The sequence below is a fragment of the Glandiceps talaboti genome, chromosome 18 (assembly GCF_964340395.1).
Source record: "Glandiceps talaboti chromosome 18, keGlaTala1.1, whole genome shotgun sequence".
Lineage (NCBI taxonomy): Eukaryota > Metazoa > Hemichordata > Enteropneusta > Spengelidae > Glandiceps > Glandiceps talaboti.
In genome coordinates this window covers 19,003,182-19,017,809 of record NC_135566.1, presented here as the reverse complement: position 1 = coordinate 19,017,809, position 14,628 = coordinate 19,003,182, and the positions used below count along the sequence as shown (strand labels likewise).

General features: G+C 35.0%; 1 protein-coding gene across 1 annotated transcript; it reads left to right on the top strand.

Annotated features, from left to right (window-relative positions):
• The first annotated feature begins 4,868 nt into the window (after positions 1–4,868).
• Positions 4,869–10,529, top strand: LOC144449795 (tryptophan decarboxylase-like). Its single transcript, XM_078140371.1, has 7 exons — positions 4,869–4,890; positions 6,661–6,844; positions 7,545–7,701; positions 8,459–8,675; positions 8,800–8,965; positions 9,787–9,893; positions 10,261–10,529. The coding sequence occupies exons 1-7, from the start codon at positions 4,869–4,871 to the stop codon at positions 10,527–10,529; spliced, it is 1,122 nt and encodes a 373-aa protein (XP_077996497.1).
• Positions 10,530–14,628: the final 4,099 nt, after the last annotated feature.

The following is a 14,628-nucleotide window of genomic DNA, read 5'->3' as shown; positions in this document are numbered from 1 at the left end:
GATTCCACAGTTCTTCTAAAATATAAAAAAAACTATCGTTTTCAAAGCTTTTGGAATATTTCACTACAGTCTCCGCTGTCTTATCTATACTTAGTCAGCTGTCTCAGTGGATATGTGGACAGCACGTCAAGCAGAAAAAAAGTTGTGATGATATTAAATTTGAGCAGAGAAGAGTTCAGATACACGGTAGAGTCTCACTGTTTCCTTGTCAAAATTCAACGCTTGAAGTAAATGAAGTGAACATGCACAATATCAGTGACCTCAAATACAATGAACAAATATCAACACACCCACGCACCCCCAACTCGAGACAGAAACTGAAAAAATTGTCATATATATTTTCTTGATAAGCGTATAATCAGAACTGATCGTACACAATGCACAGAATTGTTTGACAATGTCTATGATGCATGTATTTATTTCTTTTGCATAGTCCATCTCACGGAGACTGTGATATATAGTAATCGAAGGAAAAAGTCCCATTTTAAAAGCAGTTCTGATATTTAAGTGAGTTAGTCGCCTGCGACAATGTAGACGTCTGTATATCCATGGACGAAAATACAACAATTCACTTCAAGTGGACAGACCTAAACGAACTTATTAGCGAAAGAAAACAAAACTTTATCACATTTGTAATATATGAAAGTATACTTTGTACCACTAGGCTATGTTTGAGAACCTTAACCCTTCAGTTAATAAAACCAGATTTAAACTGAATGCCTCCCGTAAGGGAATCACTAATTATGCAAATAACTCATTAAACTAAAAAAAACTATGGTAACAGGCTTTTTTTATACAAGCGTGCTGTCTTAGGTTAATGTATGTGCCAAATTATACGGAATTTGAAGAGTGCATGATACTACTTAATTACTGAATATCGTTCATTATTCAAAATACTCATTAAAGGTAAAAGTTGTAGGAACAGACTTCATAGGACAGGTGCGTATTATCCTTGTTGATATATGTACCATATTATACGAAATTTGAAGCTTGCATTTTTAAGATACAACCTAGTTACCTAAAATCATTAATTATGCAAATTTTTCGTTAAAACTGACTGTAAGCTATATCAAATATTTTATAGGATATATCCGCTTTGTTATGGTTAATGTATGTACTAAATTATATTGAAATTCAAGTATGCAGTCTTAAGATATAGCCTAATTACCGAAAATAATTAAGTATGCAAATTAATCACTAAATCTTCAAACAAAATCAACAACTTTTATTGGAGATATGTACTCTGTTATGTTTAACGTATGTACTAAATTGTATTGAAACTGAAGTATGCAGTCTTTAGGTATAGCCTAATTACCAAAAATAATTAATTATGCAAATTTTTCATTAACACTGTATAAAAGGTACATCAACTAACTTTACAGGACATACACAATTTGTTATGGTTAATGTATGTACTGAATTGTATTGAAATTGAAGTATGCAGTCGTGAGATATAGCCTAATTACCAAGAATCATTAATTATGCAAATTATTCATTAACACTGAAAGGTACATCAACAAACTTGATAGGACATATATGTGTTTTCTCATGGTTAGCATATGTACTAAATTATGTTGAATATGAAGGATGCATTCTTCAGATATAGCCTAATTCTACGCTAAATTCCAAAGTTTAGTCTCTAAACATGTCCCCCTTAACACGAAAACTGGGCGAAAGTCATTTCTCCATAAACCCTGGTTGACAAGGGGAATTCTCATTTCGATTAAAAAGAAACACACACTGTTCTCTAAAACTAAACGGTCGCCAAGGAACAATGTTTTACAAGAATACTATAAAACGTACAGAAACATTTTAACACGTGTCATGAGAGCTGCTAAGAGACGTCATTTCTATAATAAATTCACTTCTGTAGCGGGTAATTCTTCCAAAACCTGGAAAGTTATTAATGACATTTTAAATAGAAATGTGAACAAGAATTCTACACCAAATAAGTTGCATTTGCCAGACAGGAAAGAGATCGAAACAGACCCTACAAAAATAGCTAACACTTTTTGTGATTTTTTTTTACAAATATTGGTCCTAACTTAGCATCTAACATATCGTCCGATATCGATTTTGAACAGTTCATAACAGGAAATTACAACAACTCTTTCTTTTTTAGACCAGTTGTTGCTGAAGATATTGCAGAAGAATTACTGTCCCTTGACACAAACAAAGCGTCTGGTTACGATCTCATCCATCCCTTGTTGGCCAAGCATGCAGCTAATCACATTTCTAGTCCCCTTTCGCATATTATTAATATGTCACTTACCAAAGGAATGTTTCCCGAGGCACTTAAGTTTGCAAAAGTTACACCATTGTATAAGAAGGGGTCCCCTCTTAACGTTGGGAATTACAGACCTATTTCAGTACTACCCGTTTTCAGCAAAATTTTCGAAATTATCGTTAATAAGCAAATTGTTTCCTATTTAGACAAATTCAACATCCTATCAGATATTCAGTATGGTTTTCGCAAACGCTACAGCACTAAATTGGCCCTTGTCGACATTGTCGCAGAATTAACTAATACGATGGACAATGGAAATACAACCTTTGGAATATTTATCGATTTCAAGAAAGCTTTTGACACCATAAATCACGAAATTTTATTACGCAAGTTACATATCTATGGGATTAGGGGTGAATCGCTAAACTGGTTTCGTAGCTACCTTTATAAACGTCATCAATCCGTAATTGTTGGCGGGAAATCTTCAAGTCCACAGCAAATCCAGTGTGGCGTGCCTCAGGGATCAATTCTCGGCCCGACCCTTTTTCTCATTTATATCAATGATATTTGCAACTCCACCAACTATTTCAATTTCAGACTTTTCGCCGATGATACAAATTTATTTCGACCATTGTATTCCCCAAAACTTAACCTCAACACTATCAATGAAGAGTTCCAACATGTGATTAGATGGTGCATGGCTAACAAACTTACTATTAATGAAGGGAAAACCAATTTCATGTTGATTAAAACGCCACAGAGAAATATAACTTTGGAAGGTAATCTTTATGTTGGCAGTACGACGATAGAGCAAGTTTCATCTGCAAGTTACCTCGGTGTTTCTATTGATCCTTCTCTTTCTTGGAAATCTCACATAGAAAATATCATCAAAGTTGTTAACAAAAAAGTAGGAATTATTTCACGTTTACGTCACTTTGTTCCCAGATCGACCCTTATCATGATATATAATTCATTTATTTTACCACACTTTACATATTGTTTAGAGATTTGGGGCAATACTTACCAAACTCTTCTCGACCCAATATTCCGACTACAAAAGAAATTTGTCCGCTTGATAACATTCACTGATTTCAACGCACACTCTGAACCCCTTTTTAACCAACTTAATGTTCTAAATATATTTCAACTTAGTAAATTTTCCTCCTGTATTTTTGTGTATGATCTTAGAAATAATCGTTATCCCCACAACATAGAAAAGTATTTTGACCGTCCCATTCATACATATCAAAACCGTTCAGCCTCCAGTGGTAACTTTCGTCCACCATCGATAAAATTGACCATCACCCAACACAATTTCAAATATGCAGCGACAAAGCACTGGAACTCTTTACCAAGTCACCTAAAAATTAACATGTCCAGGCAACAGTTCAAAAATGAACTAAGAAATTATATTTTAAATTCTACACACCAACCTTAATTTATACTCTTTGGCGTTTTTACAACATTTCTGGTTTTTGCTTTATTTCTTCTCGTGTGTGTGTATGCGTATGTATGTATGTATGTATGTATGTGCGTGCGTGTGTGTGTATGAGTGTGCGTGAATGCGTGCTGTGTTTATTTTTGACTTAATTTTCTTCATTGCGTCCATTTATGAATTTGAATTAATCTAAAATTGAATGTACGGGCCATGGACACGACTAGTTCTGCTGAACTATTTTCATGGTCCCCATTAGATAACACATGTATATTTCCTTTTGTCCAATTTGTTTGAAAGTGTAATGTATTATTTATTTATTTATTTATTGTTTGTTTTTTGTTATCTGATGAAATAAATTTCAATTCAATTCAATTCAATTCAATTACCAAAAATAATTAATTATGCAAATTATTCGTTAACGCTGTAAGGTACATCACCAAATTTTATAGGACAAATGTATGTTGTTATGTTTAACAAATATACTAAATTATATTGAAATTGAAGTATGCAGTCTTAAGTTATTGCTTAATTAGTTGATTTTATTAATATGCAATTTTCTCTAATTAAACATTAACAGATCTGGCTCAAAAAATAATCAGGTGTAACCACTACCCAAAAGATTATATATTCCAAATTTCATTACAATTGAGCCAGCCGATTTTTAGCAAATGATGACACAGACACACACACGGACAGACAGACAGAGACAGACAGACAGACAGACAGACAGACAGACAGACAGACATTCCCCTTGTAATACCTCCCGTACCCTTCCGGGAGGTAATGATACGAGTTGATACGTTTTGGGGTGTAAATATTTTGTGGTGCATATTAATGTGTACTCACTGTACTTACTGAAGCATACTTAACCATCATTTGCAATTAACTAAATTCAAACCTTTCAAACCTGCTAGCCAGTGTTCTAACAATCCAACAGGCAATGGCAATGTCGTAAAAGGCATGCATCAACGTCATTTTACTAGGAAAGTTTTATTAGCATATTTGATGGACGTAAGTTGAGGAAACAATTAGAAACTCAGCTTGTGGCACTTTAAGCTTGGGCCTGTCATGGTATATGCTAATCAGTGGAAATTAGTTGCGCCAACAACCAACCAATAAATATCATTTATAAATAAAAATGTCAAAATCTCACTAGACAAATTATTGGAATTTTGATCCAAATCCTTGCTATTATTCGTCAAAATGGCAATATTTGTTGTATCCTGTATCCCATTTTCGAGAAAGTAGTGCTGATTGCCCGTTAAACTAACACAAAATCCCTCTAGTGAGTTCCTCGTCCTTTATATCAATTAAAACAAACCCGAATTCCCTAGCATGTGCAATACGATAGTAAGATGAAAAATGAAGAAACATTAAAATGGTCAAAAAAACAGAAATAATTTCGTTTTTTGAACATTTCTAAAGCCGTTCACAGAGCTTGTAGAGACAATACTTGCGAACACAGAAGCGACTGTGTCTCTTTCGACCTTCAAGAATGGTTGATTGACAATCGTTACTTGGCTCAAAGCCAAAGCTCAAAGGTTTACACCAGACAATGACCATAACCTCTCGTTTGTTAACTTAACATTCTCAGGTCACACACAGAAGAAAGACACAGTCGTTCAGTAAAACTACAAGTACTTGGACGTCTTTCCCTCATTTTTCTTAGTTTTGAAGGATTGTGACTATATCTGTCTCCCTGTCATTTATGCTAAATGACATAGCAGACTTTCACGGAAATCAGTGAGTGGTAAGTTATAAGAAATAATCCAACCGTTCACAACAAGTCGCCAGAATATTTGAAGTCTACAACTTTACAACTTTGCCACGCCAGGGCGTCATTTCTGGTGACATCGAAACTGATTTGTTTATTTGTCATGCCAAGTTATATGGCATGGTCATTAACACTGTAACGCACACCCTTACACTTCTATCGGAGGTACATATATGTGATCAACACAAGTAGATGTCATGACTTTCTACTAATAACTCTGACTATAGAATACATAACCCTACCAATATGCAAAGCAAGAAGAATAAGGGTGCGGCAATTTGGGGCGATATATGTGCAGGTTGCCATATACATGCAACAAACATATATCTATTTTGTGTCCTTTTGTATCATATCACGATCATACCATGGAGATATTATGATTGGACCAATTTCCTTTTTTCTTAATATGACACATAATCTTTCGTCTTGTCACTACAAGCCACAAATCACTCAGGAGAACTTTAATGTCTGTCTGTCTGTCTGTCTGTCTGTCTGTCTGTCTGTCTGTCTGTCTGTCTGTTTGTCTGTCTGTCCGTCCGTCCGTCCGTCCGTCCATCTATCTATGCTAATCTCCTTACGGATTTCACAGCTGGGGGATGGATGCACACAAAAACCTAATAATAATATCTATGGAGTTTAGCCTTGAAAGTGTCAGTGTCCGGACTGGCTTTCAGATCATTATTTAGTGAGTTCCAGTCGCTAATGGTTTTAGAAAAGAAACTGTTGGTGTTTAAAGTCAGGTGCTTGAAACGGCCTCTTCTACCCGGTGCTACATCGCTGGATCATTTTAATTCTTACAATATCCTTTACTAAGATGGATTCTAAGATATCGGGCTTTTCGATATATTGATGTATGGCTGAGTTTGTTGTCTGATATGGTTTTTCATTTGCTGTTAGTAGTTTTGAGCACCTACTGAAGGTGGACCCTAAACTGAGGCATATGTTTTATTCACACAATTGGACAATACATAGAGACTGTCCTCAACTCAGAAAAAAGTTGTACAGACACGTCCAGGTGACAACAATTCATTGCACAATAACAAAGGATACTTGAACACTCTTTGATAGATTTAAAAGGTAAGCAGACAATAGAGATACATGATGGTCAGAGGTCACGCTTACATACGAGTCTCTGAATAAGAACTAAAGATATGTAAATTGCCAATCTCAATTCATGTATCATATATTTTTTTTACCAATTTCTGTCAAATTATGAATCAGCCGCGTTTGCACTGGGTGCAGGTGCTGTCCGGATGGAGAATATGTTAATTTCATGGGTGGCTAATCTCATTGGTTACCCAGCAGGGCATGCTGGGAATTTAACATCTGGTGGTTCAGCAGGAACATTGTTGGCTGTTGTAGCAGCACGACATAGTAAGGGTGTTAAAGGACGTGACTTTGAAAGGTATATCTATCTCTTAGTAGTTATACAAGGTATAATGGACAAGTTTGCAATACTTGTGTTGCATTGTTTTGATTAGAATATTCTTTATTAATACTTGTGCCCAAGATACATATGAAGAAATAGCTTGATTTTGATAATTGACCCTGAAGGTCATGGCCAGGGTAAAAGTCATCACATCACATCACATCACATTACATGTATATTATATTATTCTCCTCTTCTATATTACCTGCAAGCATGACTTAAAACAAACTACAAAGTGTCTGTCATATGCAAGAAATGGCTGGATTGTGATAACTGACCCTGAAAGGTCAAGGTCTTAAAAGAAATCATGCATTTTGATAATATAGAAATATACACTTGAATGGAGCCTCTATATTTTACAATTTTTGTTTTATGCAGTAACTATGCAAAAAAATGCGGTCACTATTCGGTCAAATTTGCATATGTTATGAAACAAAGTGACGTGCATATGTCCTATATAATATGGCATCTTTATACCAGGTTTGAATGAAATTGGTTATTGCATGACAAAGATGTGACACACGCACACACGAATAGGCTGACAGACACACGAACAAAATGGGCATAACCCATTGTAATAGTCCTCTTGGGGTGGGGAATATATATATAAAGAGACAATTGCCATATACTATTATAAATCAAACTGAAAACTTAAAATTGTATTCTCCGATTGTAGGCTTGTTGTTTACATGACTGTGATGAGCCATGTATGTCATCAGAAAGTATTGAATACTGCTGGTCTGTTTGAAGCTATTATCAGAAAAGTACCAATTGACGAAAATTTCAGGATGAAAGTGGACGAACTGCGAACATTGATACAGAAAGACAAAGAGGTACTCTAATCAAATCTAGTATGTCAACTGATAAGGCCTAAAAAATTAACTGTTTGGTACTGGTTACCCGACCCCACCTAGCTTTTCACTGCCGAAACTAAATTTTTTTTTACGTTTTCGATTAAAAAATAATGAAATCGGAAAAATTGTGAAGTCTCACGAGAAATAGTGGATGCGGAAAATAACATCAACTTAAAATGACAATATAAAATTGTTCTTCCAATCTAGCTGTTATTGCTGTATGGTACATCTGATAGGAAGAAATAAACAACACAGAGACCATTTGGAAAGCAATGGAAACCTGAACTAGACACTCAAAAAAATGAATAAAAAATCGACCTACCCAATCTATTCTAAAATTGAGCATAATCGGAACCACATATTTTTGTATTAGGCCTATGGGAACGAACAGAATTTATAACAGGGACGTGGGGAGACAGTGCATGAAAATGAACACAAGAATTTCTGTAGGGTCCCCTCCAAGCTACACATACACATATGGTTTCATCGTATATTTTGAATATCCGAATAAAGTTTTATATATTGAGTCCTTTTGTTTGAAAAAATATCTCAAAAGGGGTAAAAATAAATAAATAAAGGGGTAAAATGGCAGAAGCGAAACCCCGATATGGTAAAACATGGGTTTTTTCAAAATTCAACTGAGTATATAATAAAGGACTTATTCCGTAACACAATAGAATTATTAGTAAGACATGTTTATGAAGACACAATTAATATTAATTTGTACCATGTACAGGCTGGACTGCTACCATTTATGATTGTTGGTACACTTGGTACGACTGATGTTGGCTCTATTGATCCTATAGACCAGATTGCTGATGTGGCGGAAGAATACAATCTATGGTTTCATGTGGATGCAGCGTATGGGGGATTTTTTGTCTTGGTGGATGAATACAAACCCTATTTCAAGGGAGTGAATAGAACAGACTCAGTCGCCATCGACCCACATGAAGGTAATATGTCGTAAGTTATTTAGTACTTGCAGTATATGATCTTTGTTCCCTCTGAGTTTTGAAGATGTGTACATTACATAGTGAGGGGTATTTATTTAAGTTTACATCAACCACTCTGTATTAGGTTTATTTTTACCATTTGGAACTGGTATGGTGTTAGTGAAAAGGGGATATATACTACGAAATGCCAATACTGAACATGATGACGCACCATACCTACAAGATACTAAATTAAACATGGAAGAAGAGTCACCAGGTAATCTCACATTTGAGTTCACCAAACATTTTAGGTATGTATTTATAGCCTTTGAAATTGTGTGTACATGTATAAATGTTGATGTTTGAAAATACAAATATAATTGTGTGTATAACTGTGCTGGGTGTCCAACTAGGAATTGAAATGAGTTGAACTACAGACCATGTTCTTGTCGAAAGTGATGTACTCTTTCGTAAATAAATAGATAAATAAATAAAGTGATTGTTTTCCTCATTTTTTAAAGCACAACTGAACCAATACGGGGTTCAGGAGTGCTGTAGGCATGGTGCGGTGCCTGTCTATCTGTGTGCGTGAGTACGTGCGTGCGTGCGTGCGTGCGTGCGTGTGTGTGTGTGTGTGCGCGCGCGCGCGCACAATTGAAACCACTTGGCCGATTGTTTTTATATTTGGTAGGGATGTTCCTTTTGAGGGTCTAGTTGGAAAATTGTTCAAATCAAAATGATTGTACCAGAGGTGTGAACTTTGGGTCAATAAATGCAATTTTTAGAAGCATAGACTCCCTGTCTCAAGGCACAGTGCAAGTAATGGTGCATACCGTATGCCATGAGTAACAAATATGAATTGGCATGTGGATAAAAACGTGTTTTTTTTAATTTCAAAAACTTTACATTTGTGCTACAACGTTATTGGTGCTATTACTTTCTTCTAATAAAAATATTACTTGGGACTCTTTACCATTAAGTCATATTGTTGTCATGAAATGTGAGAACCATTCACTTTATTCAAACTTTTACTTATCACTGAAACTAAATACCTGTTACTATACTGCGCACATTGGATTTTGGTTGACGGGATAGAAGGTTTACACTAAAAATTTACTTTTCTTGTACATAGAGGTATGCGAATGTGGCTTCCATTACAACTCCATGGAGTTAAGACGTTCAGGAAATGTCTTGACGAAAAGATACAATTGACCAGATATCTGTATGCAAAACTCTCAGGTCTGTAATGTACCTAAATTTAGCAATTTGATCAAAGCACCTTAATTTTTGTATTGAAGCCGTGAACGTTAACGTTGTTCTTGTACATGTTATGCTCGTTTGCACGTGGATGCACATTTGTCGTATTTACACCCACTTTCTAGTACTGTTGTATAGGTATAGGGGGCTAAACCAGCGATAAACAACATCATGAATGAATTTGATTAACAATATACTCTCGGCTCTTGAAAGTATTTCCCTCGCCGAATATACATTTAAGAATCCCAAATCACAGCCATTTGTAACAGTTGTATATATGCAAAATATGTTTTAGAAGGTTTTTAATATGGATACACTAATATACCACTATGATTTTATCTCCCTATAGAACTACCAGGCATAGTTGTTGGTAAATATCCACAGCTTACAGTCATTACTTTTCACTATGAGACTGGTAAGGAAGAAGAAAATGAAATAATTAATAAAAAGCTGTGTGAGAAGATCAGAGAAGATGGTTCCGTATTTTTATCATCAACCACGTTACTTGGAAAGTTTCGCCTAAGAGTGTGTGTACTTCATTATCGCTGTAACCAAGATATCATTGATCTATTTCTAGCAGTACTCAAAGAGAAACTAAGAGATCTAAATTGTCACTAACATGGTTTGTGACGTGTTCACCTTGATTTGTCTATTAGAATGATTTCTGTCAGGGTGTAGTACTTTGATATGTTGTGCATGTTGTGCAATATTTACTCTTAAGTATAAATAAACAACAACAACAACAATATATATATATATATATATATATTATGTATACACATATAGTTTTTGACATCAATGCGATTGCTGAACATCATGTGTGACTTCAAAATACAGATGAGTCTCATCATGATATGAATAATTAATGTTTATTAATTTATATGCATAAACAAACACATTTGCATTTTCGAAGGTGGGGTTATTCTTTCTGTGGAATGCATGTAATATATAACTAGCATTAAACTCAATCTTGTGGCTCTCCCCTGACTTTCAGACGAAGTCTGACCCTCATAGGGTTAATCATGTAAGGAGAAACAAATACCGAAATATTTTGACATATATGTAAGTGTATACTTGCTATGCTTTATAGAGAAACAAGCGACCTATCGGTCAGAATAGCTCCGCTGGTTTTTTTTTTAATTTAATTTTTTATTTTGGTGACATGTAGAAGTGGTTCAGGTCTTCAGCTCTTCACTATGCAGTTTTGTTTTAGCGATGCAATAAAGTGGTTAGTGGTTTCATATGATGTCTCACTATAAAACACATTTTACACAGAAGTTGGTAATGTATTGTACTTTTATACCATAGTCACCATTTTATGACAAAAATCTACTGTTATGAAAAATTGCACAAAATCTCAGAAAAAAATGACTGGGAAATGCACACAAGAAAAAGAAAAAAAGAGGATTTTGAGGTTGGCTATAAATAATTCCAGTGTCTTACAGCTGTAACCCTGGAAAATTTTAATGATGAATGAAATAAACTAGGGATCTAAAATAATTTTGAGGCAATTTGAATTTCAATTTTCTAACAAATTTACAAAGTCAACAACATTCAACTTGTACTAGTTGTGGTAGATATATATAGGGAAGAAATGTATTAATCGCCATCTTAGTTTCCGTACGGCGACAATCTCAAGTACCCGGAAGAGAGTCATTCTCAGCCATACGTTACAGTGGTAACACTCGTTCATGTTCGGTTACCTCTCACAAAGAAAACACAACGAAATGGTTGAAATGATCTTTTTTTTTAATTTCTTTTCATCACAACAACAAAATCTGCGTGATCAAAAGTGTTGTAAACTAAACCAGAAAGAATTATCGGACTGGCTAAACTTCCCGATGAACTGGAGTAAGGTCCTACTACTTCCAAGTAAGCCTCGATAGTACTATAGTACGTGAGAAAATCGTCTCAAACTAGCGATACAACTTTCAAAATATAACTTGACATGTCTTCATTTGTTAGAGTTATACAATTCAAGACGGGTTTTCACTCGAAAACAACAATTCTGTGAATAATGACACTCTGAACGCAGCGATTTCTCGGACGATGTTACCACTGTAACGTATGGCTGTAAACGTCTTGCTTCCGGGTTAGTCCCTCGTGCATACGGGTGGATTGTCGGCGATTAATACATACATCGTCTGATATTTTAATTCACAGTGTTTCTTGTGACCGGCGCCTGTCAGCAGACTCTGCCATTTTTTTCATCATTCCATTGTATTTAAACCTTGTACTTGACATTTCGCAATATTTATAATTCTCAACAAAATACCTCAACATGCCTCACTTCGCTCGTACTCAAAGCAGCCCCGCGCGGTATGATCACTGACACTGATGACATGATGAGAGAGAACCTTTTCGGATTTACATGTAAAACGGGGAAAGATACGCAAAACATAATGCAAAGTCTGAAGCCAAATTAAAGTTGTATTTATTTTAATTATTTTTACTTGCCAAATATTTGCATTTTGGAAAGGCAAGACACGTTCATGTCGTTTAACTTTACATGTGAACAGTTCGGCCATAACTTCAACCGCATGCCCTTCCTTACTATTACGCAAGTTGTCTGAATTCTGGTTCACTGTCATTCAAAATTGCACGACAATATAGAATTAACCACAAGTTACATGTTATCTGAAAACATCACACTTTTATAGTGGGTCTGAAGTGTGATTTTAGTGAGTACCAAGAACGTCCTGTGTTGATACTCAAGATACTTGCTGTGGAAAATCGCTCGGTCAAATGAGGTCACCTTCAGCTTCTGGTCGAATCAGGATAGAGTATGCAAATGAGGATGTTGCGGACTGGCTGATTATGTAGAAGGGTGCAGAACTGGATTTGAAGTTTACAACCCTGTTTCGAACAAACGCTTGTCATTTGGGCGCCCAATGCGTAGAATTATGACTATAGCACATATTACATTGCTTGTTTGACGTCAATAGTGTCTTTTGAAAAGTGGCAGTTTACTTAAAGTCTCGTCGACTGATTTCCAATATGGCGTCGGTCATTATGCTCATTAACATATTCATTTTTTTTTCAAATTACAAAAAAAAAATCATAAAAAATAAAAATGAGGATGTGCTGACTTGAAATTAACAAATCTGAGTAAGCTACCCCCTGCGCATCAACACGCCAGATATCAAAGCAATCTAATAAGAGGTTTTCAAGGAGTTGATGAAAATGACATTTTATGAAAAAAAATCATAAAAAATTGAAAATGGCACAGATCAACTTGGCATGAACAAATCTGAATAGCCTCCCCCCAGGGAACCTGCACACCAAATATCGAAGAATTCCGACTGTCACTTCCGGAGTAGATAGTAAAAATATAAAAGTTTGACGGACACCTATGATTCACTCTACTCTCTATACCTCAATACCCACCTATACCTAAAGCTACGCTTTCAGCTTTCGCTGACAGCGGAGCTAAAAAGTTGTGTGTTCGACGTGCCTTGAATCAATTTGTTCATTTATGATAGATTCAAAACACAATATGTATGATAGATCATGGCGGTATAATGCCATAATGGGAGATCTCCCTCATACCACCACGGATAGATCATTCACTGACTGGAAAGAAAAGACATTAATACATGCTAATACATGGTAGCTTCTTTGACATGACGTGTCACAATTTGATTTGTTATAATTTATTATAATTTATTATAATGCTACTACTACTGTTATAACTACACGTTGTATACACATGTAACATTTATTTGGTAATCCTGAAATAATTTCATGCTTAAAATGTGAGAAAATGAATTAACATTTTTCCATGAATAATCAATTTCGTCATCGGATCGTGTATAAGTTATATCCTTATACCAGGTTTTCAGTTCAGTAAATTGCAAGTGATGGTTACATATACATTAGATAGTAGAACACTATGAGTACCTTCAATATGCAGTAAAAAAAAATACATACCAAAAATATATAAACTCAGCTTGTGGCCCTTTAAAAAAAAACCATTAACTTACCGACCGACCCATCATCAATATACGACATTACAATGCTAAACATGGAATTACCTAAAGCCACTCTCATCATAACACCAACACTAGCAATCAAAACAATATACTGAAACTTCATCTACAATTGTCATGAGTTTATTAAAAAATTACCTTTTATATGAATATACAGATAGATGCATACACAGAATAGCACGGAAATGTTAGAAATCAATAGAAAACAGTTACAATCTGTACTATACAAGACATTTCACTTTGTCTATTTATACAATGTACATTTCACTTTATCTATTTATAAAATGTACATTTCATTAATATATTCCAGTATATATATTTATTATATACAGAGTATATAAAAGAAATTGTGGAGAATATACAAATATTTGTTCTTTTGTACAAGTTGAAAACATTCCCCTTGTGTTCAACAAAATGAAAGAGATTCTTGAAGAGGAAAATATGAGTAAATTACTGCCCATTTCATGTTAGTGTTCACTGGCTCTCTCACAGACACCAATAAGAAACTGCATATGCTACACTTTAATGTAGCAAGATCACACTTTCTTGCTACATTTTGTCTAAATGAAATAAACAATTTAACATACTGCAACTAGATGCACACACATGGCCACCAGTGTTTTGATATCTGCATTTAATGTCTGCTTGGAGACATGTTAGTTCATTTCATTTAGACAAAATGTAGCAAGAAACGTTATTCATTCAATCTTGCTGTCTTAAATTGTAGC